At 39.1% G+C, this 22,344-nt stretch overlaps 14 protein-coding genes across 14 annotated transcripts; 9 read left to right on the top strand and 5 right to left on the bottom strand. All coding sequences in view use genetic code 12, as the record gives it.

Moving 5' to 3' along the window:
* Window positions 1-129: 129 nt before the first annotated feature.
* Window positions 130-1,243, top strand: SPAPADRAFT_58128 (proteasome regulatory particle lid subunit; the record flags this gene model as incomplete). The annotated part of the gene is made up of 2 exons (XM_007372353.1): window positions 130-662; window positions 790-1,243. The coding sequence occupies 2 exons, from the start codon at window positions 178-180 to the stop codon at window positions 1,199-1,201; spliced, it is 897 nt and encodes a 298-aa protein (XP_007372415.1).
* A 351-nt stretch (window positions 1,244-1,594) lies between these two features.
* On the top strand, window positions 1,595-4,342 carry SPAPADRAFT_48058 (uncharacterized protein; the record flags this gene model as incomplete). The annotated part of the gene is made up of 1 exon (XM_007372352.1): window positions 1,595-4,342. The coding sequence occupies one exon, from the start codon at window positions 1,595-1,597 to the stop codon at window positions 4,340-4,342; it is 2,748 nt and encodes a 915-aa protein (XP_007372414.1).
* On the bottom strand, window positions 3,236-4,869 carry SPAPADRAFT_58126 (uncharacterized protein; the record flags this gene model as incomplete). The annotated part of the gene is made up of 1 exon (XM_007372351.1): window positions 3,236-4,869. One exon carries the CDS (start codon window positions 4,839-4,841, stop codon window positions 4,446-4,448), a length of 396 nt encoding a protein of 131 aa, XP_007372413.1.
* Window positions 4,870-5,694: 825 nt separating this feature from the next.
* On the top strand, window positions 5,695-6,184 carry HTA2 (histone H2A; the record flags this gene model as incomplete). Its single annotated transcript, XM_007372350.1, has 1 exon — window positions 5,695-6,184. A coding segment is annotated over one exon (397 nt), but the record flags the coding sequence as incomplete, so codon positions are not given.
* A 94-nt stretch (window positions 6,185-6,278) lies between these two features.
* Window positions 6,279-7,858, bottom strand: SPAPADRAFT_58120 (U2 snRNP complex subunit; the record flags this gene model as incomplete). The annotated part of the gene is made up of 1 exon (XM_007372348.1): window positions 6,279-7,858. The coding sequence occupies one exon, from the start codon at window positions 7,840-7,842 to the stop codon at window positions 7,186-7,188; it is 657 nt and encodes a 218-aa protein (XP_007372410.1).
* SPAPADRAFT_53362 (lysophosphatidic acid acyltransferase) lies at window positions 6,305-7,177 on the top strand (the record flags this gene model as incomplete). The annotated part of the gene is made up of 1 exon (XM_007372349.1): window positions 6,305-7,177. The coding sequence occupies one exon, from the start codon at window positions 6,305-6,307 to the stop codon at window positions 7,175-7,177; it is 873 nt and encodes a 290-aa protein (XP_007372411.1).
* A 130-nt stretch (window positions 7,859-7,988) lies between the features above and the next one.
* Window positions 7,989-10,406, top strand: ERB1 (Erb1p; the record flags this gene model as incomplete). The annotated part of the gene is made up of 1 exon (XM_007372347.1): window positions 7,989-10,406. The coding sequence occupies one exon, from the start codon at window positions 7,989-7,991 to the stop codon at window positions 10,404-10,406; it is 2,418 nt and encodes an 805-aa protein (XP_007372409.1).
* Window positions 10,407-10,477: 71 nt separating this feature from the next.
* SPAPADRAFT_53359 (putative ADP-ribose 1''-phosphate phosphatase) lies at window positions 10,478-11,335 on the bottom strand (the record flags this gene model as incomplete). Its single annotated transcript, XM_007372346.1, has 1 exon — window positions 10,478-11,335. One exon carries the CDS (start codon window positions 11,333-11,335, stop codon window positions 10,478-10,480), a length of 858 nt encoding a protein of 285 aa, XP_007372408.1.
* A 1,195-nt stretch (window positions 11,336-12,530) lies between these two features.
* POR1 (porin) lies at window positions 12,531-13,466 on the top strand (the record flags this gene model as incomplete). The annotated part of the gene is made up of 1 exon (XM_007372345.1): window positions 12,531-13,466. The coding sequence occupies one exon, from the start codon at window positions 12,577-12,579 to the stop codon at window positions 13,423-13,425; it is 849 nt and encodes a 282-aa protein (XP_007372407.1).
* A 176-nt stretch (window positions 13,467-13,642) lies between these two features.
* On the top strand, window positions 13,643-15,446 carry SPAPADRAFT_58117 (uncharacterized protein; the record flags this gene model as incomplete). Its single annotated transcript, XM_007372343.1, has 1 exon — window positions 13,643-15,446. The coding sequence occupies one exon, from the start codon at window positions 13,684-13,686 to the stop codon at window positions 14,836-14,838; it is 1,155 nt and encodes a 384-aa protein (XP_007372405.1).
* Window positions 14,835-15,434, bottom strand: MAD2 (spindle checkpoint protein; the record flags this gene model as incomplete). The annotated part of the gene is made up of 1 exon (XM_007372344.1): window positions 14,835-15,434. One exon carries the CDS (start codon window positions 15,432-15,434, stop codon window positions 14,835-14,837), a length of 600 nt encoding a protein of 199 aa, XP_007372406.1.
* A 57-nt stretch (window positions 15,447-15,503) lies between the features above and the next one.
* Window positions 15,504-16,766, top strand: BET4 (Rab geranylgeranyltransferase; the record flags this gene model as incomplete). The annotated part of the gene is made up of 2 exons (XM_007372342.1): window positions 15,504-15,531; window positions 15,584-16,766. The coding sequence occupies 2 exons, from the start codon at window positions 15,529-15,531 to the stop codon at window positions 16,673-16,675; spliced, it is 1,095 nt and encodes a 364-aa protein (XP_007372404.1).
* A 1,224-nt stretch (window positions 16,767-17,990) lies between these two features.
* Window positions 17,991-20,027, top strand: SPAPADRAFT_48048 (RNA-binding RNA processing protein; the record flags this gene model as incomplete). The annotated part of the gene is made up of 1 exon (XM_007372341.1): window positions 17,991-20,027. The coding sequence occupies one exon, from the start codon at window positions 17,991-17,993 to the stop codon at window positions 20,025-20,027; it is 2,037 nt and encodes a 678-aa protein (XP_007372403.1).
* Window positions 18,603-22,098, bottom strand: SPAPADRAFT_58114 (aspartate--tRNA ligase; the record flags this gene model as incomplete). The annotated part of the gene is made up of 1 exon (XM_007372340.1): window positions 18,603-22,098. One exon carries the CDS (start codon window positions 22,082-22,084, stop codon window positions 20,063-20,065), a length of 2,022 nt encoding a protein of 673 aa, XP_007372402.1.
* Between the last annotated feature and the right edge of the window lie 246 nt (window positions 22,099-22,344).

The following is a 22,344-nucleotide window of genomic DNA, read 5'->3' as shown; positions in this document are numbered from 1 at the left end:
ACTTTTTTCCATCCCACAGCACAATTACGAAATTAGTCGTGCACAGCACAACCAACACCTTCCTACTAACAAACTCTCATTTTTTCAACAGTGGCAAAGAAAATGGCACCCAGCCAAGACGGTCTACTTGAACACTCAATTGAGGAAGCCTCACCTTATAGACTATAATCTCACACAATGCCATCTTCCAAACTGGTAAAATTCCATGCTGGTAAAGTTCAGTATGATGACGAAACAAATAGATGTACTCCCTTACCTCACAAGGGCGTAATTCTGATCAAACCTAGTGTTGATGAACCTGACTTTTTAGATTTCACTTGGTCAGCCAAGTCTGATCTGACTCAGTCTTCTGTGGGAACTATAGAAAAAGATGAATTTTTGTTGATACCTGGGGATGTCACTATTAAGAAGATACAGTCATGTAATACTGGTCGTGTTATCGCATTGACATTTTTAAGTTCTGGTGCTAAATATTTATACTGGTTACAAGATGTTGGTGATATAGATCAATTGGATAAATGGACCGACAAGGATGACAAAATAATCCGGGATATTTCCGAATTGATATATGTGAACGATGAAGACGAAGAAGAAGAAGATGAGGAAGCCGAAACTCCAAATGAGGAAGTGGAAGTAAAAGATGAAGGTTCCGAGCAACAACCGTAAGTATCTTATAGTATGTGTTTATCTTATTTCTATAGGACATATTTGCATGGTTATGATGAACAGAATATATAATGCATATAGAAATGAGACGTGTAAGCATGTGGTACTAACAGAATAACACAGGGTTGCAACAGCTGCAACTGCAGCCACTAGTGCAAAGCCAGACTTGAAATTACCAATTAGTTCAATTTCTTCAGTATTGGATCTTGAAACGATTGATAAACATCTTGCAGGATTGAATACCGAGCAATTGAAAGAATTGTATGGACAATTTCTTCCTCAATCAGTTGCTGAAAACCCAACCAAAGAGCAAATATTGGATGTTATCAGAAGTGGATTTTTTCAACAATCAGAACAAAAGTTGAGTCAATATTTAACTCAGGGGAATGGAGCTGGCTATTTACTTGCTCAGAGTTTAAAATTTGATTACCATGGTGAAGGGATTGACGGGTTCTTGACGGGTATTAGAGAGTTGGCAAAAAAGGAGAAGTCTGATGAAAAGGCTGAAGGAGAAGACACAGAAATGAAGGACTAGATAGGTATATAGTTAATACAGACAAAAAGATATCAACATTGCTTTTTTCTTACCTCCATGTTACCTCGTGTAGCCCCTCTATTGTCGTGGTTGCATTGGTGTTGTGGATTATGTACAAAATGGGAAAGCCTAAAAAAAAGGACGCCAAAAAATTAGATTGTCCAAATCATCAACTGTACCTGAGTATTGCAACCTTCATCTCAATGATAACAGCTGACACTCAATAACGCAACAACTCTAATGGAATTACAATCACGAGACAAGATACGACCTAGTAATAAACTTACCCTTTATATAAGCACCCTTTTGGGGTTCTTACTTTTCCTGTTTATTGGATATTCATATTTAAAGCCGTTGCAGGGACCAGACCTACCTGGATGTAAACAAGTATGGATGGGACCATCATACGCCAGAATCAAGGGGTTTGATGAATCATACACTAAATTTGCATCAAAGTATTCATTATACTTGTATCGGGAACAACACAAGGATAAGATCCCTAATGAAGGTGATTTTTTAGACGGTGTTCCCGTTCTTTTCATTCCTGGGAATGCAGGTAGTTATCGACAAGTTAGAGCTATTGCCGCAAGAGTCAGTGAATTGTATTATGATGAACACGACAAGTATAAGAAAATAAATCCCAATTTCAAGAATTTAGATGTTTTCGCGGGTGATTTTAATGAAGATTTCACAGCATTTCATGGAAGAACCATATTGGATCAGGCCGAATACTTAAATGAAGCAATAAAGTTTATTCTTGATTTATACTCTTCAAACCCATCACCTCCCAAGTCCGTGATAATTGTTGGTCATTCTATGGGTGGGATAGTTGCCCGAGTCATGATTACACTACCTAATTATGTTGACAATTCCATAAATACAATATTAACTTTGTCATCGCCACATGCGGCTGCACCATTAACGTTTGATGGGGATATATTAAAGATCTATTCTGCAATTGACCGCTTCTGGTATGAAGGATACAACCCCAAATCAACTTCTGAATATGGGGAAATTGCCCATGAGAGAGTCAAAGATATTAGTTTAATTTCAATCACCGGTGGTGGATTGGACTCAACTTTACCAGCAGATTATACCAGTTTAGGATTTTTGATTCCTCCCAATAATGGATTCACCGTTTTTACCACAGGAACACCTAACGTATGGACACCAATTGATCATTTGGCTATAGTGTGGTGTTCACAATTGAGACAGTTTATAGCCGAGAGTTTACTTGAGGTTATCGATTCTAATGCACCAGGTAAGACATACCCATTAGAGAAGCGAATGAGGATATTTAGAAAGCATTTCTTGAGCGGATTTGAAAATTACCAGAGTCAAGATTATGAAAGTTACACTAGGAGTAATTTAATCGAAGTTGACTTGAAAGGTAAAACTACGAATAAGGTGAAGCAATTAAATATGGGAGCAGATTATAATCAATATAATATGTTTGAATTGGAAAAGGGCCAACATTTTTCATTGCTTGCTTCAGTTCCATTGGGAAAATACCAGGATAAGGCAAATACAGTCGTGTTATTATGTACCAAAGGTAACACTTTATCATGTGTCGATGTTTCTCCAGATATGGTAACTATACCAAGATCAACAAAAGACACCAATTCACTTGAAGATTCCACATTTGGAGGATCAGCAAACCCATTTTATGGATTAGAATTTAATTCGACAATTTTAGACAATTACGACACCATATTAGTGATACAAAATGGTGAACTTGGGGATGATTTTATAGTTGCAGAATTGAACCAGGAAAGCTCGATAAATTATAAATTAAATGCCAGTGGATTGTCCATGTTAGGCGGAGCCAGTTTGACTATACCCAAACGTGCATTATCAATCAACATTCAGATCCCGGGTGCATGGAATAGTATCCTTGTTTACAAGTTGAGGTTGTCCAGATTGGTTGATGGGAAGTTCACTAGTTTTATGCGACAATGGAAAGATGAACCATTTGAAAGCAAGTGGTATATCAACTTGACCAAGGAGAAATCAATTGGGTTGAGCATGCATGGAATAGCACCGTTTGTACCATTTAAAGTTAAGAGTGAGAGTTACAGTCATGCGATTAATATTCAATTATGGAGTGATGTGACTGGACGGGACGCCCCTTTGACAGTTAACATTTCCATTGATTTGGTGTCTAGTTTACGATTATTGGTATTGAGATATAGAATATCTATTGTGTCCATGATTGTGGCAATTATTAGTATGGTTATATTATTCCAATTTAGAAGTTATGGCAGTGGAAAGACGTTTCCTTCGTTTATCAATGTGATTGCCATGATTCATCGCCGTGGATGGTGGATTCTTCTTACTGTTTTGATTATGATTCAACCAATTGTTACTATTCCGTTTGTTCAACATGTGTTAAACTTCATTGACCCTGTGGTTATACAAGATTTCAATGAGATTAATTTAAGTTTACATCCTGATTTTAAATTAAATTCGTTCTATTTGGGATTAGATGAAGGGTTTACGTTAGTTGGGATTATCTTGTATTTAATTGCTAATTTTTTGATTATAATTACATATTTGGTACTTAGGATCTTAGGAGCACTCATACATTATGTGGTTGACATAATCCCAGTCAGAGCAAGCAGAGGCTCGAGCAAGTATCGTCGTGTCATTGCGACATTGCTTTTAATCGGGTCGATATCGACTTATTTACCTTATCAAATTGGATATGCTATGTGTTGTGTTATACAAGCCATGAATGTGGTTAAGAATTGGAAACAGAGACAAGACTTGAATTATCAATTGTCAATACTTTTACTTATGTTATGGATCTTACCGATAAACATCCCTATTGTCATTGTTTACATTCATAATTTGGCAGTCAATTGGAAAACTCCATTCAGCTCCCATCATAATTTGTTATCGATAGTGCCAATTGTTTTATTCGTGCAAACAAATAGTTTGTTGAAATTACCGAGAGTTAAACCAAGATATGTCAAGGTTTTGCTGTGGTATTTGGCTTATGTTATTATGTACGCCGTGTTATATGGAGGACGACATACCTATTGGTTACATCATTTAATGAACTTGTTATGCTGTGTGTTATTGTTAATATTTTACGATCATGACGAAGATGACGAGCAGCAAGAGCTTCAATGTAAATAGAAGTTAATATTTATTTGAAAAAACTAATGTACACTTTCAACCTATAAAAGATATAAACTAAAATAATAATAAACAGAAATGAAGTAGAAAGAACAGATCACCCTTAGTTGGAAGCAGAAGAGTACTTAGTAACAGCTCTGGTACCTTCGGAAACAGCGTGCTTGGCCAATTCACCAGGTAAGATCAATCTGACAGCGGTTTGAATTTCTCTAGCAGAAATGGTAGATTTCTTGTTGTATGCAGCCAACTTGGAAGCTTCACTGGCAATTCTTTCAAAGATATCATTGACAAAGGAGTTCATTATAGACATGGCCTTTTGGGAAATACCAGTGTCTGGATGGGTTTGCTTCAAGACCTTGTAGATATATGATGAGTAAGTTTCCTTTCTGGCCTTAGTTCTCTTCTTACCGGCATCAGAGGAAGCGGTCTTTTTAGCAGCTGGTTTCTTTTCAGCTGGGGCTTTGGAAGCAGGTTTCTTTTCAGCTTTAGGTGGGGCCATTGTAATAAGTTTAGTTTGTTATAATTTCTAAGAAAGAAGAAGTTAAATTTTTTTTAAAAACTGAGTTTGAAGGAATTAGTGATTTATTTATATGAAGAAAGTTTGTCAAGTGCGTGATTGTGGATTGTTTAGGGGGGAGACAAACAGAGAGTGTTTTTTTTTTCTGGTGCTAGTGGAATTGCCTTTGTGGGAGAAGCAAAATCTCGCGCGAAGGTGAGAATAATCAGGAACGGGTGGCGATAATCAGACAATGACGGTTTTTTTTTCTTGTTTCCTCTGTGCGCGGTGGAAAACCATATCAAAACAAAAACAGTAATTGTTTTGATTTTGATCGCGTAGTTACAAGCACTACACATGCACTGTAGTATTAGGATGGTTAATGTGTAAATGTCGCAGTGGTGTTGATGTAGTATGCTTCGGAGCTTCCGATGTAGATTTGTCCATTGGTATGGTGTTCTAATGCAATTGCAGTGTATTGAAATGCAGATGGTACTTGCAAATTATGGGGGAGACCAAGCGGGCTCACATTTACACCCGCGAGTGCGTAGAAAGTATACTTGTTCCATTCAATAGTACTTTTCAGAACACAGTGGTAACTTTCAGAATGCACCTCCCCGCGAAAATCTCACAATTGTTTTTTTTTGTGCGAGGAAACTTTTGTTTGTTTGTGTGTGTGTCTGGTTCGCTCATCAAAGGGAAGTTATGACTTTCGATCACTAGGTGCACTATCACAAAAAAATCCTTGTTTTTATAAATATCGCTTAAATTCCACGAAAGCAAGAAACAAAAAATTTACATTTCTTCTTTTCTTCTTCTATATATCAAATTATTAAATTAGATTACAATAAATAACAATGTCCGGTGGTAAAGGTAAAGCAGGTTCATCCGAAAAAGCATCAACTTCCAGATCAGCCAAGGCTGGTTTGACTTTCCCAGTTGGTAGAGTCCACAGATTATTAAGAAAGGGTAACTACGCACAAAGAATTGGTTCTGGTGCTCCAGTTTACTTGACCTCTGTCTTGGAATATTTAGCTGCTGAAATTTTAGAATTAGCCGGTAACGCTGCTAGAGATAACAAGAAGTCCAGAATTATCCCAAGACACTTACAATTAGCCATCAGAAATGATGAAGAATTGAACAAGTTATTGGGTCACGTTACAATTGCCCAAGGTGGTGTCTTGCCAAACATTCACCAATCCTTATTGCCAGCTAAGAAGCCAAAGGCTGGTAAGGCTTCTCAAGAATTGTAAACTATTTAGGGGTATTACTGTATTTGTGTCTTTAATTCTTTATTAGTGGTTTATTAACCTAGTGTATATTATAATAACAGTTTATTTTGAGTAGAAATTATCTGTAGTAACCAATGGGGGGTTTGTGTAAGTTGCACCAAATGGTATTTGAACACTTTGAAAAAAATGTGACTGATTTTCTTTCCTACAAGCAAACGGACACACACAGGTACCATGGAAAAGTTTTCTGCATGGAGAGACAAGGCAACTGGTATATCACCATTCATGCCAACCAAGTTTCCTCTTGTACAGGAACCACTGGCTGTTAAGAGACTTGGATCATATACTTTGAAAACACCAATCTTTATTGTCAAATTTCCGTTCTTTGTGCTTGCATATTTGTTATATACATTAACTAGATGGATCGGATTTGCCAAGTTTGTCATCCAATTGCTATTCGGATTGACCACGACCTTTACCGTAGATGGGGTCAAGAAGTCACAGACCGAAAAGTTGGAACAATATAAACCAAAAGCAGGTGATGTTTTAGTGACTAATTATATTAGTCCATTAGACGGATTTATTGTGTCTGTATTGGCAAACAGTTCCAATACCGTGTTTTTAATTCCAAACAAACAAGGAACCTTGTATCAGTATTCTGCATTGGAAGTTTTCAACCATTGTTTTAGTTATGAGGAGAGTAAACCAGTTGATGATTTGAGCAAGTTGAAGAATAAAATTGTTGTGTTGTTGTTGGAAGGAACACCTTCAAATAACAAGTCGTTGTTGCCTTTCATTAAATTGGACAACAAGTACAATTTTGACGGGTTCAATGTCAAGTCGCTAGTGTTGAAGCTTAGTCCAAGCTACTTTACATTGCCAATTCCATATCTTGGTAAGTTCCAATACTTGTTCCAATTGTTGACAAACTTGAGTAAATGTCTGATCAAGATCAAGATTTACAAGTTTGATAAATTTGACTTGAACCAAATCAAGAATTCATTTGAATTGAATGCTTTGACTTTGATTAACCAAGAATTGAATTTGGATTCGAAGCAGAGGTTTATTAATTACTACTTTGATCATAATATAAAGAAAGATATATAGAATATACATTATCGTTTCGGACTTCTTTCTCGATCTTTGTGACCACTTCTATGTCTGTTTCGGTGTCTGCCGTGTTTATCATGCTTGTCAGACCTTTTCAAGTAAGCTTCCATTGGATCTTTAAGTTCATCATCGTCATTTCCTGCCTCTTTATAATTCTCGATCGGATCTCGAAGATCGTCGTCTATGTACTTCTCCATAGGGTCTTTAAGTTCGTCAGCCTCTTTGTTCTCAATCAACTTTGTATCTTTGTTCTCCAACTGCTGTTTAACTCCTTGTATTTCACTATAATCGACTAAATAGTCCAGTTCAAGTTCGCCACCTTTCAACTTGTAATAATTATGATCGACCCGCAAATTCCTATCCCCAACTTTTATCCCATTGAAATTATCAATGGCCAAAATGCAGCTTTTGAAATGTGCATATTTCAAAAACGCAAATCCTCGATGCTCACCGGTGGTTTTATCCTTGACAAGGTTCAAATGCGTCGGTATGCCGTATTGACTAAATATAATGACTATGTCTTGCGCGGTGAGGGAGGAGGGGATGTTGCCTATATATATATAATTTGTATCACGGTAGTCATAATGCCATGAGGACTTGTATGACGTGTTTGTGGCTAATTCCTTTTGGTTGATTTGGTTAATCTTGTGTATTGAGTTCATGGATGGCTACTTTGCTTGTGTTTATGTAACTTTGTCGCAAATGTTCAGACATTTTTTATATGTAGGAATCACATCGAGATGAGATTAATTTTTTTTTCCAGGTTTTTCTAAGACGTTTCTATAGTGTTTAGACCTTTCTATCAGCAATGGCCAAGTCAAAAGCAGCTCCTGCCAAGGAGACAGTCACCAAGAAGGAAAGTGTGACTAAAAAGAGAAAACCTGAAGAAGTCGAAGAAGAACCAGAATCAGATGAAGAATTTCAAGTTGACGGATTGATTGATGGTGATGATGATTCAGATGAGAGCGAAGAGGACGAAGAGGACGAAGAAGACGAAGAAGACGAAGAAGCCGACTCGGAAGAAGAAGAAGATAATGGCGACTTTGACTCTGAAGAAGAATTAAATAAACTCTTGGGCGAAGAAGAAGACCCCAGTGATTATTCCTCCGATGAGTTTTCAGATGAACCAAAAGAAGAAATTTCTGGACTTCCCCTTAAAACTTTATCCATAAATGAAAACGTCAAGAGCAAGTACTCTGATGGAACCACCAGAATAATTAAACCGGAAATCAACCCTGTGTACGATTCAGACGACTCTGATGCCGAGAACTTCAATACTATAGGAAATATTCCGTTGTCTGCCTACGAAGAAATGCCCCACATCGGTTACGACATCAACGGAAAGAGAATCATGAGACCCGCCAAGGGATCCGCTTTGGACCAATTGTTGGAAAGTATTGACTTGCCTGAAGGTTGGACAGGATTATTAGACCAAAACACCGGTACCTCTTTGAAATTAACTGATGAAGAATTAGAATTGATTAGAAAGATCCAACAGCAGGAATCAACCGATGAGAATATTAATCCTTATGAACCGCTCATTGACTGGTTTACTAAGGATCAGGAAATCATGCCCTTGACTGCCGTCCCTGAACCTAAACGTAGATTCGTTCCTTCTAAACATGAAGCTAAACGAGTAATGAAGATTGTCAGAGCTATCAGAGAAGGTAGAATCATACCTCCTGACAAGGTCAAGAAGGAATTGGAAGAAGAAGAATTGAACTTCGATTTATGGAAGGACGAACAAGAAATTCCTGACCATATCATGAACTTACGTGCTCCTAAATTACCTCCTCCAACCAACGAAGAGAGTTATAACCCACCAGCAGAATATTTAATGACCGAAGAAGAAAAAGAGAAATGGTTAGCCGAAGACCCTCAGGATCGTGAACGTAACTTTATCCCGCAAAAGTACTCCTCATTAAGACAAGTCCCAGGTTATCAAGATTCCGTGAGGGAAAGGTTTGAGAGAAGTTTAGATTTGTACTTGGCTCCAAGAGTTCGTCACAATAAACTTAATATTGACCCCGATAGTTTGATTCCGGAATTGCCATCCCCTAAGGACTTGCGTCCATTCCCAATCAAATGTTCCACCGTGTACCAAGGACACACAGAAAAGATTAGAACTATTTCTATAGACCCACAAGGATTATGGTTGGCTACTGGATCTGACGATGGTAGTGTCCGTATCTGGGAAATCTTGACTGGTAGACAAGTGTACAAGGTTCAATTAATAGACAAGGAAATCAATTCCGATGACCATATTGAAAGTTTGGAATGGAACCCCGATTCGACCACAGGTATTTTGGCTGTGTGTGTTGGTGAGCATGTGTATTTGTTAGTGCCACCGATCTTTGGATTTGATATTGAAAACATTGGTAAATTGAGAATTGAAGCTGGTTGGGGGTACGATACTTTTGGAAACAAAAAGCAAGAACTTAAAGTAAGTGGTGAGGATGACGAGGAAGTCGACGACGAAGAAGAAGAAACCACTACTGAAAAGAAGAAGGATGTTTCTAAATGGTTCCCACCGAATGCCGAACAAGCAACCATGGGGATCTCAGCCATTATCCAATGTCGTAAAACCGTCAAGAAGATATCCTGGCACAGAAAGGGGGATTATTTCGTTACCGTGTCCCCAGAAAGTTCCAACACCGCTGTTTTAATCCATCAATTGAGTAAGCATTTGTCACAATCGCCATTCAAGAAGTCCAAGGGTATAATAATGGATGCGAAATTCCATCCATTCAAGCCACAATTGTTTGTTGCTTCACAAAGACAAGTCAAGATTTACGACTTGGCCCAACAAGTGTTGATCAAGAAGCTTATGCCCGGTGTGCGTATGTTGTCATCTATTGATATCCATCCTCGTGGTGACAATTTATTGGCTTGTTCCTATGATAAGCGTGTGTTGTGGCATGATTTAGACTTGTCATCTACCCCATACAAGACATTGAGATATCATAACAAGGCCGTGAGATCGATCAAGTTCCACAAGGGAAACCTCCCACTTTTTGCATCTGCTTCAGATGATGGTAACGTTCATGTTTTCCATGGGATGGTGTATGACGATTTAATGACCAATCCATTGTTGGTTCCTTTGAAGAAGTTGACTGGACATAAGATTATTAACCAAATTGGGATTTTGGATTTGGTGTGGCATCCTAAGGAAGCTTGGTTGTTTAGTGCTGGTGCTGACGGAACTGCCAGATTGTGGACTACATAGTGGAAGGTTAAACACCGCGGGTGGAGAACCGAGTTCTATATATAATGTATATTAAATAAAGTGCATAGTAATTAGTCTATCTTGACACACTTGAACAACTCTTCGAACTCCATAATTGTGTCTTCTTTCAAGTTCTTTCTCTTTTCCTTGCCATACCCGGTGACAATACAATTTTCAATCTCTTCAATATCACTGGTATTCCTCAAATGATGGTAATCCTTGTTAAAGAAGAATAAAATAAGACAAGATTTTCTAAGTTGGTCTAGTCTGGTAGAGTCTAGTTTTAGATTATAGATGAAGAAAGTGAATATCATGAGTTTAGTCAGCTCATACTCGTCTAAATGGCCATATCCTGTGCCTATGCCTGGTATGACCAAATTGTCTATATCTGTTGCATCGCCATGATATTCATGGAGTAGATTCCATAACCCATCGAATATGTGAGTCATTCGATGTATCATTTCGGGAACAACCATAGTGGGTAACTGGGCCATTTCTACAAGGTTCCAATTCTGGTATATTGTCGATGACTTGTAGTCGTACTGATTCTCAAACACTTTGACTAAGTCAATCTTGTAGATTGTATTAGGGGATAAGTATCCGTGATGCTTGGTCATCTGGTGGTGCTGCAAGATATTCTCAATGTGCTTATAACTGGTGATATTTGTACCCAATAGCATTCCCTTGAGTAAATACAAATCGAATCCTCCACCCATATAACATAGACTGTTTGTTGGGGTAACTACTGATGTCGTTCCGGTGAAGGTCTGACTCTTGATCATATCTTCGATAGTGAGGTTATGAAATTGATAGTCATGGGGATATATTAGCTGGAGGTTGTGCCTACTGATGTATTTGACTATGTGTGAGTAATGCAATTTCCAACATTTGACGATTATTGGATTACTGTCTATTAGGATTATCTTCATATAGAGGTATGTGTGGGGAGGAGGGGGGGGGAAGTGTAAATAGAGCGTATCACAGATGAGATTGTGCGTGCGAAAAAACTAAAGACATTTTGTGTTATAGAGTGATTGTTGTAGTGGTGATGCGCTTTACGTGCAGTGCTTTAGATACAGCGCGAACATTGCTACTTATTTATAGATGGACGCTATTAGAATCCTTCGGGTCATTCGGATGAGGCTAATCAACTAACTAAGGCGGGACCCGCGTTGTGTTCTTACGCATTCCATCCATTGTGCAGGAATGAACATCGGTACAGAAGCACCACAAAACACAAGTAAAGATTTGAAACCGCCACGGTTTGCTGAGGTCCGATCTGGAGATCTGAAAGGTGTAGACGAAAAATCACATGGTTATCTGAACGCAGATTGGACCAGGCGAGAGCTAGAATTATTCCGGGATGGAACTGTGTACTAGCGCCACGGTTTAGATTTCTTAGCTCGCGGCATTAGCAAACTTTCCCAACATTTTCGCCGATCCTGAAACAGGGTCACCTTCTGGTTATATAGAAGCAACAAATGATTTATAGTTACACAATAAATACTACTCGCCTGCTATGATTAAACCTTATTTACATGAGGCAAACACGGCAGTAGATCCGCGTAATTTTTGATTGCCACTTTGATGATCTCGACCTGGAATTGGTAACCACGAAAAAGAAAAAAAAAATAAACCCGTGGCGATCTTTGGGTGGGTGGGTGGTGGTCTACCCCACGCTTTTCGCATTCTCAGCCAATCAAAAATATGAATGACTTTGTTGTTGTTGTTGTTTTTAGAAAAGCAATTGATTTGCCACTGAAATGTGCTTCTGCGTTATGCAATTATCAATTGCGAGAACATATACATAGCATATAATTATCTAAACTAATTAGCTATATCTAGTTACAGATCAGAAGTAGCTAGATGTAGTTTGCTGCATGTCTGACCCTCCTCCCCCAGTGATTCTGGTCTCACATTTTTCCAACGGCGGCAGCGGGCGCCCACTGGGGGAAATTTTTTTTTTTGTTGTGGTTGTAAATTTTGGTTGGGTAAATTAATTAAGCAAAAAAAAAAAAACAATTGAGGGAAATAAACTTTGTACTGTTCCACCACCACTGAGTATTTATTTCCAGACCCCCAATTTTTTTTGGCCACTCTACTTTCACACTCTCTTTCTTCAGGTTAACTACTCCCACTAGTCAATTCCTTTTTATTACAATCCCCAACAATGGCTCCAGTTGCATACTCCGATCTTTCTAAATCTTCTAACGATTTAATCAACAAGGATTTCTACCATTTATCCACTGCTGCAGTTGACGTCAAGTCCGTTGCTCCAAATGGTGTTACCTTCACCGTCAAGGGTAAGACCACCAAGGATGACACCATTGCCGCTTCCGTTGACGCTAAGTACGTTGACAAGGCTACCGGTTTAACCTTAACCCAAGGCTGGAACAATGCTAACGCTTTAAACACCAAGTTTGAATTGTCCGAATTGTTGACTCCTGGCTTAAAGGGGGAATTGGAAACTTCTGTCGTTCCAAACGGTACCAGAGGTGCTAAGTTGAACTTCTTCTACCAACAATCCGCTGTCAATGCCAGATTATTCTTTGACTTGTTAAAGGGTCCAATTGCCACTGCTGATTTAGTTGTTGCCCACGATGGTTTCACTGCCGGTGCCGAATTAGGTTACGATATCTCTTCTGCCAAGGTTAACAAGTACTCTGTCGGTCTTGGTTACGCTAACTTGGACTACTCCTTAGCTGCCACCGCTACCTCCAACTTATCTGTCTTCTCTGCTGCTTACTTCCACAGAGTCTCTCCATTTGTTGAAGTTGGTGCCAAGACTACTTGGGATTCCGTCAAGTCTTCTAACGTCAACGTTGAATTCGCCACCAAGTACGCTTTAGACAGATCTTCCACCATCAAGGCTAAGATTGCTGACTCTGGTTTAACTGCCTTATCTTACACCCAAGAATTAAGACCAGGTGTTAAGTTAGGTTTGGGTGCTTCTTTCGATGCCCTCAAGTTGTCTGAACCAGTCCACAAGTTAGGTTTCTCCTTATCTTTCACTGCTTAGGTTGTTTTTATATAAGTTAAAAATATACATTAAACAATTGTTCAATCTGCTTCGTTGCAATTGCTACTTACTTGTCTCTAGCTCGTATCTCGTGGTGACCAGTGGTGGCCCGTGGCATGTGGGTTGCCCAGTTGTTGTGATCTCTGATCTGGTCACGTGACACAGATTTACTAAATGTTTCTCATCGTCGTATAAAATAAGACTGATATTTCAACATGCACTATGGTTCTACCGAAGGAGGAGAAAGTAGCAGTAAACATGGACTCCAAAGAGAATACGCCGAATTTATCAGAAAATGGTAAACCCGTGATTACAATAACGCAGATTTCGCGACCTTTCTTTACCCATTCCGAGATATCATACATGCACAGCCAGACCATAGATGAAAGCAAGAAACTTCAATATAACCAGACAAAATACCAAATCTTTCAGTTGTTATACCAAGTCATCAAACAGTTGAAGTTCCCCTTGAGAGTATTGGCCACGGCCATGAACTATTACCAGCGGTTCTACTTGTTTCACAAGTTTGACGGAGCGTTTGATGATATGGACAAGGATCCGTATGTCGTGGCCATCACCTGTTTATTGTTGGCTAGCAAGAACGAGGATTGCATCAAGAAACTAAAGGATTTACAGAGCGTCGTTAATAAATTGCGAGATATTGATGAAAACAAACCTGTCACGAATACGTTGGATAGTAGTGGTGATTCAATTGCCTATCATGAGTTGCAGAGAAAGTATGTCTTGGCTACCGAGTTTAAATTGTTACAGTTGATCAAGTTTGATTTCAGCAATGGTGCTAATTCATTGAGCATAAAGACCAGTGTGGATTGTTTGCTCGTGCAGTTTTGTAAACAGTTGGATATAAACTATCGCATGTCGATTTTGTCGTGGTTGATTTGCTTTGACATCATGTCGACACCGTTGTGTTTGGTTATCCCGCCCCATTGCATTGCGGTGGCGATTATTATAATCAGTTTGAATTTGAAACCACAGGAGATAAAGTTGGACCACCATGAGATTGGCGAGGAAGATGACGACGAGAGATTATCAGAGATTCTCGATTCCATTGACTGCGAACGAGACTTCAAGTGTCCTGAAGTGTTGGTTAACGAAGGGATATTGTATATTCTCGACTACTATATTCACCAATACAGCCATTCGGTGTTGAACAACTATCTACCAGCTATAGACAAGCAACTAGGTAAAGAACAGATATTCAAGTTTATGGAACTAAAGGAGAAGTTTATTGATTTGAAGAATATGAATGAAACCAGCTGTAAAGAGAGTTTGAACCGTACCGATGAGTATTTGTCTAAGTGGGAATTCACCACTGCCTCGAAGGGAATTGCTCGATTTATGTTGGGAAACAAACGAAGACGATTCAACAAGGAATTGGATATACAGGGCTAATCTAACTTGTAACTAACTGCAGTACCTATTTCATGCAAATTAGTGTTAAACGAGGCAAATTTCACCGACTCGACATTGTCTCCTTCAAGTTCTTTCCCATCCCCTTGTGTGTCACACCATTCTATAGGAACCGTAGTTGTCGGATCAGTATATACCAACACATTAAATGTATAGTCGTCGTCCTCTTTTAATACAGGCAAATACGAAACCAGCGATGTAATCTGTCTAATGATTGCTCTAATCTCTTTCTGGATTTCCTCCTGAGGTTTATCGGAGGAATTGTCGGCATCTTGGGATATTATATCAAGATTGAATTCCCAGCGTTCGATAGTCTCGTAGGTCGACTTGCTGATTATGGCAAGCACGAACCGGAGCAATCGCTTTCCGTAGATCCATTTCTTGATCTGTTTCATGATGGTGTCGATGTAGGCCTTGACATCGTCGTCATTGGTGACCAACATGAGTAAATCGTATTTGCGGACAGTGACAAAGTCCTCAGCAGGGTATATTCCTCGTTGAAAGAGGATTGTGTTTATCGAGAACTCAAAGTAGTCGCTCACTATTTTCGATGATCCCTTTAATGCTAGTTTAGACATGTTGTGTATGCTAGATCTTTCTATGTGATTTAAAAGTAAACAAAAAAATTGATTTGAAAAATAAGCGGCAAACGCACTATCACCAACACTAACAATGGTAAGTAAGCTACTGGTACGATACAACAAGAACAAAGTATTAACACACGCAGCAACACAATGTCAAACGAGTAAATATCTCAGCCGAACTCAAAAAGTTGAAGCTTGAGAAGGATCAATTGAAAATCAAACGATATCAAGAACTAACAGCCAAACTCTTTGACTTGAGAGATAACAACACCTACACTCAGGATGCATTCAATGAAACCACCACATTACTTTTGATGAATCCTGAATTCTACACCGTTTGGAATTATCGTAGGGAAATCTTATCCAACATCTATAAACCAGTGGGTGCTAATGTAGACGACTACGCGCAAGTGCTCAATGACGAATTACAACTTGTGCTTCAACAATTGAAAAAGTTTCCTAAATGCTACTGGATCTGGAATCATCGCAGATGGTGTCTTTTTGAACTAGTTGCCCTTCATCGTGTCAATTGGATGTATGAGTTTGCTGTTGTTTCTAAATTACTTGAACTAGACCAAAGAAACTTTCATGGATGGCAATACAGACGATTCATAGTCGAGAACATCGAAAAGGAGTCCGTGGCAAAAGACCCATCCCATGAAAAGGTGATATTACTTAAGATCAAACTTGATGAGTTTGATTATACCACCACGAAAGTTCAATCTGATTTTTCAAATTTTTCTGCTTGGCACAACCGAGGAAACTTGATTCCTAAGATCTACAAGCTAGTGCATGAAATAGAAGTACCTGCTGAGTTTAAGGAAAGAGTAAAGTTATTCGACAATCCATACGACATACTTATCCATGAATTAGACATGATCAAAACGGGAATTTACATGTCTCCCGAGGACACATCGATCTGGTCATACTACAATTGGCTACTAACCGATGACTTCTTCACAAAAGCTTATTCCAAAGAAGAGTACCTTAAAGTGTTGCACAACCAACTTGAGGTCATTTCTGAAGTCAACGAATTAGAAAAGGAAGATAACGGACAGGATAACATTTGGTGTTTGAAAAGTATAATTTTCACCAAGACGCTAATTAATAAGCAACAACGTGGGGAAGTGCTAACTGATGAGATTAAACTGTACTTGAAAATTCTTATCAAGATCGATCCCTTGAGAAAGGGCAAGTACGAGGATCAGTTGCGGGGAGTGGTTGGCATTGTATGAAACAAGTAGTTTAGTGTATAGTATAGATTCACGTACTAATTGGGACAAATGAAACTGATTTCGTCAGTCAGATTAGATTATTTGTAACATGAATCAGGTTATCACGGATTAGTAATCTATTCATATCTATCGATTACTTTTCCATTTTACGATTCATGAAACTAGTACTTTTCCTTATTTGGTATTATCGCCATGATCAAACTTCACCAAATGTTTCACAAGTGTGATCATAGAAATATTTCAAAGCACATCTTTACCATATATTAGCCTTCATAACCACTGATGAAACTCGATCTAGCCTTGTTTCATGTATTTTGCGTATAAACAACCTCCAAAATTACCCAAACAGTATTTGAATAAACACTTTTGCTGGATAATTCTAGATCTCATGCATGGAATGAGTTGAAACATGACAAACCATCATGTTAATTTACCCAAAACCTATGTACGTCATATTACTTATCTTGTCGAAAATTGACTCAATTTATTGCCCAATTTGGCTGCAAAAGGAATAAGAGTGATACAGTTTGTTGCACCCACAAAGAAAAAAACAACAACAAGCAACTAACAACTCCACCTATGTTCATATCCGTTTCATTGCAGCCTAGTCTCAGTATTAGCCCAAGGAAACATTATAAATAGAATTAGAATCGTCCCTTTTGCTTCTTCTCAGATTTGTTTCCTTCTCATTATCAAAAATTAGTTTACACTCCTTAAACCATGAAGTTATCATCATTAATTTTAGTAACCTCCGCCGCTTTAGCTTTCGGTTCTCCAATGGACAAGCGCCAAGAGTTAGTCCTCCCTGAATCAGCCATCAAGCAGGAAATCAAGGTCCCAGACGGTTTCTTCCCCGTTGTCGTTGAAGAAAACAACAAGCCTGTTGTGTTGGTCATCAACTCAACCGTGCTTGACCAAGTGGCAGGTAACGACAAGAGAGACTTGGAAAGAAGAAAATGGCAAGGAAAATTCATGTTGACCAGATGGAGAATCTTTGAACCTTTGTAAGTCAGCTGCCGCGTGGGAACAGCTGGAGTTTATTTGTTAGTGTCCGGTTCCTATAAGTATATAGTTTGTTTGTGAAATATATGAATATGGTTTGAAATCATTCCTGTAGCAATAGGTTGCTCTGTACTAGGCAATACCTAGCTGGTTGTCTTGGCATTTCATCAAGATCTGGATCTTGTTATCTAAACCCAGCGCTACCAAACAGACAGCGATATTTTCGTTTGGTGTTTTTTCACAAAGTTGATTTTTTTTTCATAGCGAAGAGCATCTCATCATATACTGTATCATACTCTAACCCCTACACATCATGGCTCAGACTAAATCCAGAGGAAGAAGAGCAGAAAAGAAGAAGCAGGAAGAACAACAACATCAACAGCCAGTTGAAGAAGTAACCGAAAAGACTTCTGTTCCAAACACATTTTTCGGTCTTGTTGATTCCAATGAATTAGATTATTTCAAACAGGCCGAATCCACCCTCAACATAAACGCATTCGACAGCGATGAAGAACGTCTTGGGTTCATCAGCTCCGTGTTCGAGGAATCAAAGGGAAAAGAGTTGAAATTGGTGACTAACCAAATCTGTTCCAAGTTGATGGAGCGTTTGATCTTGTTTGCCGATCCCGACCAGTTAAAGACCTTGTTCAGGGCATTTTCTAATCATTTCGTGTCATTGAGTTTCAACAAGTATAGTTCGCACGTGTTGGAGACATTGTTGGTCAGATCAGCTGCCTTGATCGAGAAGGAGTTGTCGTTGGAAGCAAATGAGATTCCTATGGAGGACTTGTTCGTGTCCATGCTAGGTGAGTTCAAGCCACAGTTGACCTCCATGGTAAATCATCAGTATGCATCACATGTGTTGAGATTGTTGATACTTATACTTTCTGGAAAGGAATTACCTAGTTCGACACTCTCCAATTCGATCTTAAGATCTAAGAAGTCCAAGATCGCCAGAAAGATGATCGAGATTAAGGATAATGAGGATTTCAACAGTGCATACTCGACACCACCTTCATTCAAGAACGAGTTGCGCGAGTATTCCAGTATTATAGCTAAGGACGTGGATATGAAGCGGGCCAGGGAGTTGTGTATTGATAAAGTTGCTTCTCCCGTGTTGCAACTCTTGGTGCAAGTGGAAGGATTGGTTGATCGAGAAAGAACATTCTGGCATTTGATTTTCTGTAAGGATAATGAAGACAAGAATGGAACTGAAGAAGCATTTGTCGAGTACTTGTTGAGTGACCCAGTTGGATCCCACTTCTTGGAGGCCGTGATTAAGAATGATGGTGCCAGACCAAAATATATTGAACGATTATACAAGCTTTACATGAAGGACCGTGTATTGAAATTGGCCAATAGGTCAACTACTGGGGTATATATCATCCAAGCATTGCTCTTCAAGTTGAAGCCTGTGGAAGTCGAGTTCATTCTTGATGAAATCATTCCAGAATTCTCAAACTTGATTAGTGTTTCCGAAACTCATAACTTAGATTTAGCTCAAAAGTTAATCGACGCCAGTATTTCTCGCGGGAATTACCGTCGTGATGAGATTATCTCACAATTATTCAAAAAGTTTGCGCCAAACTATAACTTAGACAACCCAGTTGAAAGTTCCACCGAGTTCCTCGAGAATGTTCTTCAGTTAACCGGCTCTACTTTGGGTAACACACGCGGGGACTGGCCCACTGCTGAGGAAAGAAAGAGATCACTCTTTCTCGAAAAGCTTATGGAGTACGATTACAAATTCGTCGTTTGTGTGTGGTTGAATTTCATGGCTTTACCCATTGAAAAATTCATCCAAATGTGTTTCCACGGTGTGTTTTCCCACGTTGTTGAACAATCCTTGGTAGTTATTCCTGCACTGGAAGGTGAGCCCAAGCCTACCCTCATTCTCAGAAAGAGATTGTTGAATATCTTCCAAGGAAAAATCGTCGAGTTGAGTTGTAATTCATATGGTTCCCATATTGTCGATACTTTATGGAAGTTCACGATTTTGTTGCCAATGTACAAGGATAGAATCGCCAGTGAGTTACTCAGCGAATCAAAGAAAGTCAAGGAGAGCACATACGGACGATTAGTATGGAAGAATTGGTCCATGGAATTATTCACGAGAAAGAAGTACGACTGGAAGTCCCTCGTTAAACAACAAGAAACTGAATACTTTGGCGAAACCGAAGAAAGAACCAAGAAACCAATCGAATTGAAGTTGGAGAAGTTGGCTGAAGAAAAGAAGAGAAAGGAAGAGGAAGCAGAACGCGCCGAAAGTGGATACGCTAAACGTAAGTTGGAACAAGAACTTGGTTCTACTCATGAAAAGAAACAGAAGCTTAGAGGAAGAAGACGTTGATTCTATATTTATATACAGGTAAAATTATATACAGTTCATTGCTTAGTTGTAATAAAGTATTCATTCAATACTTTTTCACTAACTCCGGTTGGACTTTCAACTACGGGGTCAACACCAGATTGATTCTTAGGAAAGGCAATCACATCTCTAATTGTGTTTGATCCAATCAACATGGCACACAATCTATCGAAACCCAAAGCTAACCCAGCATGTGGGGGACAGCCCATACTTAAAGCTTTTAATAAATGTCCAAACAAAGCTTGATAGTTTGTAATTTGCAAAATTTCTTTAAAGATGTACGTTTGTAATTCTGGATCATGAATTCTTCGGGATCCACCACCGATTTCAACTCCATTGATGACTAAATCATAATGCTCACCACGTACTTTTAATGGCTCACTTGACAACAAATCATAATCTTCAAGTTTTGCCATGGTGAATGGATGATGTGTTGATTCAAACTGGGTGTAATCATACCTTGGATACTTGTCTTCTGACTGGACTTCCTTAGGATTGAATAATGGGAAATCAACCACCCATGATCCAACAATTACATCATCAAAATCGTACTTTTCAAGTAATGTTCCATCAGGTTGAACAATAGGACGATGCCACTTGTTGGGGAATTCCTGCATGGCCAATTGTCTGAATCTGCCCAATGGAGTTGGATTCTCATAGGGGAATTCAGCACGAGTAGATACGGCAAATATGTCACCGGGCTGTAAGTTAAGCGTACGCACCAACTCTTCTTCATTGAACGATTCAGTAGGGATGATTACACCAGCATCGATTAGTTTGGTATACCATGATGTAACTATACGGTCATCTTTAACGGGCCAGACATATGGCTTTCTCAGCTTGAATGAAATGTCATCGGTAAACAGTTTTGGTAATTTGTACTTGTGCTCAGGATTAAATGCTTGTTTCAACACACAAAGTTCTAGGACAGGAAATTCCAGATTCTCCTTGGCAGTGAAGAACTTTTCAAGACTGGTGAATGACAAATTTGATCTCAAGTCAGGTTTATCAATTCCATATTTCGTCAATGCAGTTACGTAGTCCAACTTGGAAAACTGTAACTTATCCTGTTTGTGGACAATCTTCTGTAAATATCCCTCGCTGTTTACGGTATAAGTTGTTTTATTTCCCACCTTATTCCAAATGCTGTTAATAAGATCCTCAACAACAATACCCACTTGATCCGAACTGTTAATAAAACTCATCTCCATATCGATCTGCGTAAACTCGGGCTGTCTATCACTACGCAAATCCTCATCTCTAAAACATTTCGCGATTTGAAAGTACTTGGTAAAGCCGGAACTCATCAAGATTTGTTTGTATTGTTGTGGAGATTGCGGCAATGCATAAAACAGGTTATAACTTCTCGTGGGCACTAAAAACTCTCTGGCACCTTCAGGCGTCGACTTAAAGAGGAGCGGTGTTTCAATTTCGACAAAGTCATGGTTGTCAATGAATACATTCCTGATTAGTTGTGCCACTTTGCTTCGGATCCGCAAGGCATTTTGGTATGCTGGCGTACGTAATTGCAAGTATCGATATTGTGGAGGTAATTCGCTGGGATTGGAATGTTTCAACTTGTCTAATTTTGAAGCATCGGAATTTGACGAGTTTAAGATTTGAAAGTCTTCAATGACAAGCTCCCAATCACTTACTGGACTGCTGGTGCTTTGTTCCTTGGGCTGGACCTTGGACTGCACATACCCAGTAACACTAACTGAATCTTCGACGAGTAGTTTACCCATGAGGCTAAACACAGACCCATCTGTCGTTTCAGGGGTGGCCAATAACTGAACCTCGTCGCCGTTGGAATCACGCAAGAATGCAAACCCCAATTGCGGGCGGATTCTCGGCTTACGGTTCATGTGTCCGTGCAAGGTGACTTTGAGTTGTTGGTTGTTTAAATAGGTGGGTAAGTCGTTTGTTATGGATTGTATTGTGGAAGTTGCATTGGGGAATTTGAATTTTGCAAGTGTAGATTGCTTATTTGGTAGGGAATACCATCGTACTAGCTTTAGTACGGGTCTGGTTCTTAACATTGGTGGGCTAGCTTAGAGACTGTGTGAATCAGCCCATTGAAATTTTTCATTTTCAGTGCGAGTATGAAATGTGAGATTGCAACCCAACAATATCCAAACTGCTTTACCCAGGAACAACAACGTTGATCTCACAGCCAGAACGAAGTATATGCTTGGTCGGGGGATTAGTCTACAACTCATCCCGGTGGTAAACTCTTAGAAGTCACAACTCCTCATACACGCCCGAGTTCTCCGCCCCCGCTTCCCCTCCCCCAAATTTT

The sequence above is a fragment of the Spathaspora passalidarum genome, assembly GCF_000223485.1.
Source record: "Spathaspora passalidarum NRRL Y-27907 unplaced genomic scaffold SPAPAscaffold_1, whole genome shotgun sequence".
NCBI lineage: Eukaryota > Fungi > Ascomycota > Pichiomycetes > Serinales > Debaryomycetaceae > Spathaspora > Spathaspora passalidarum.
This window is presented reverse-complemented; position numbering and strand designations above follow the sequence as displayed.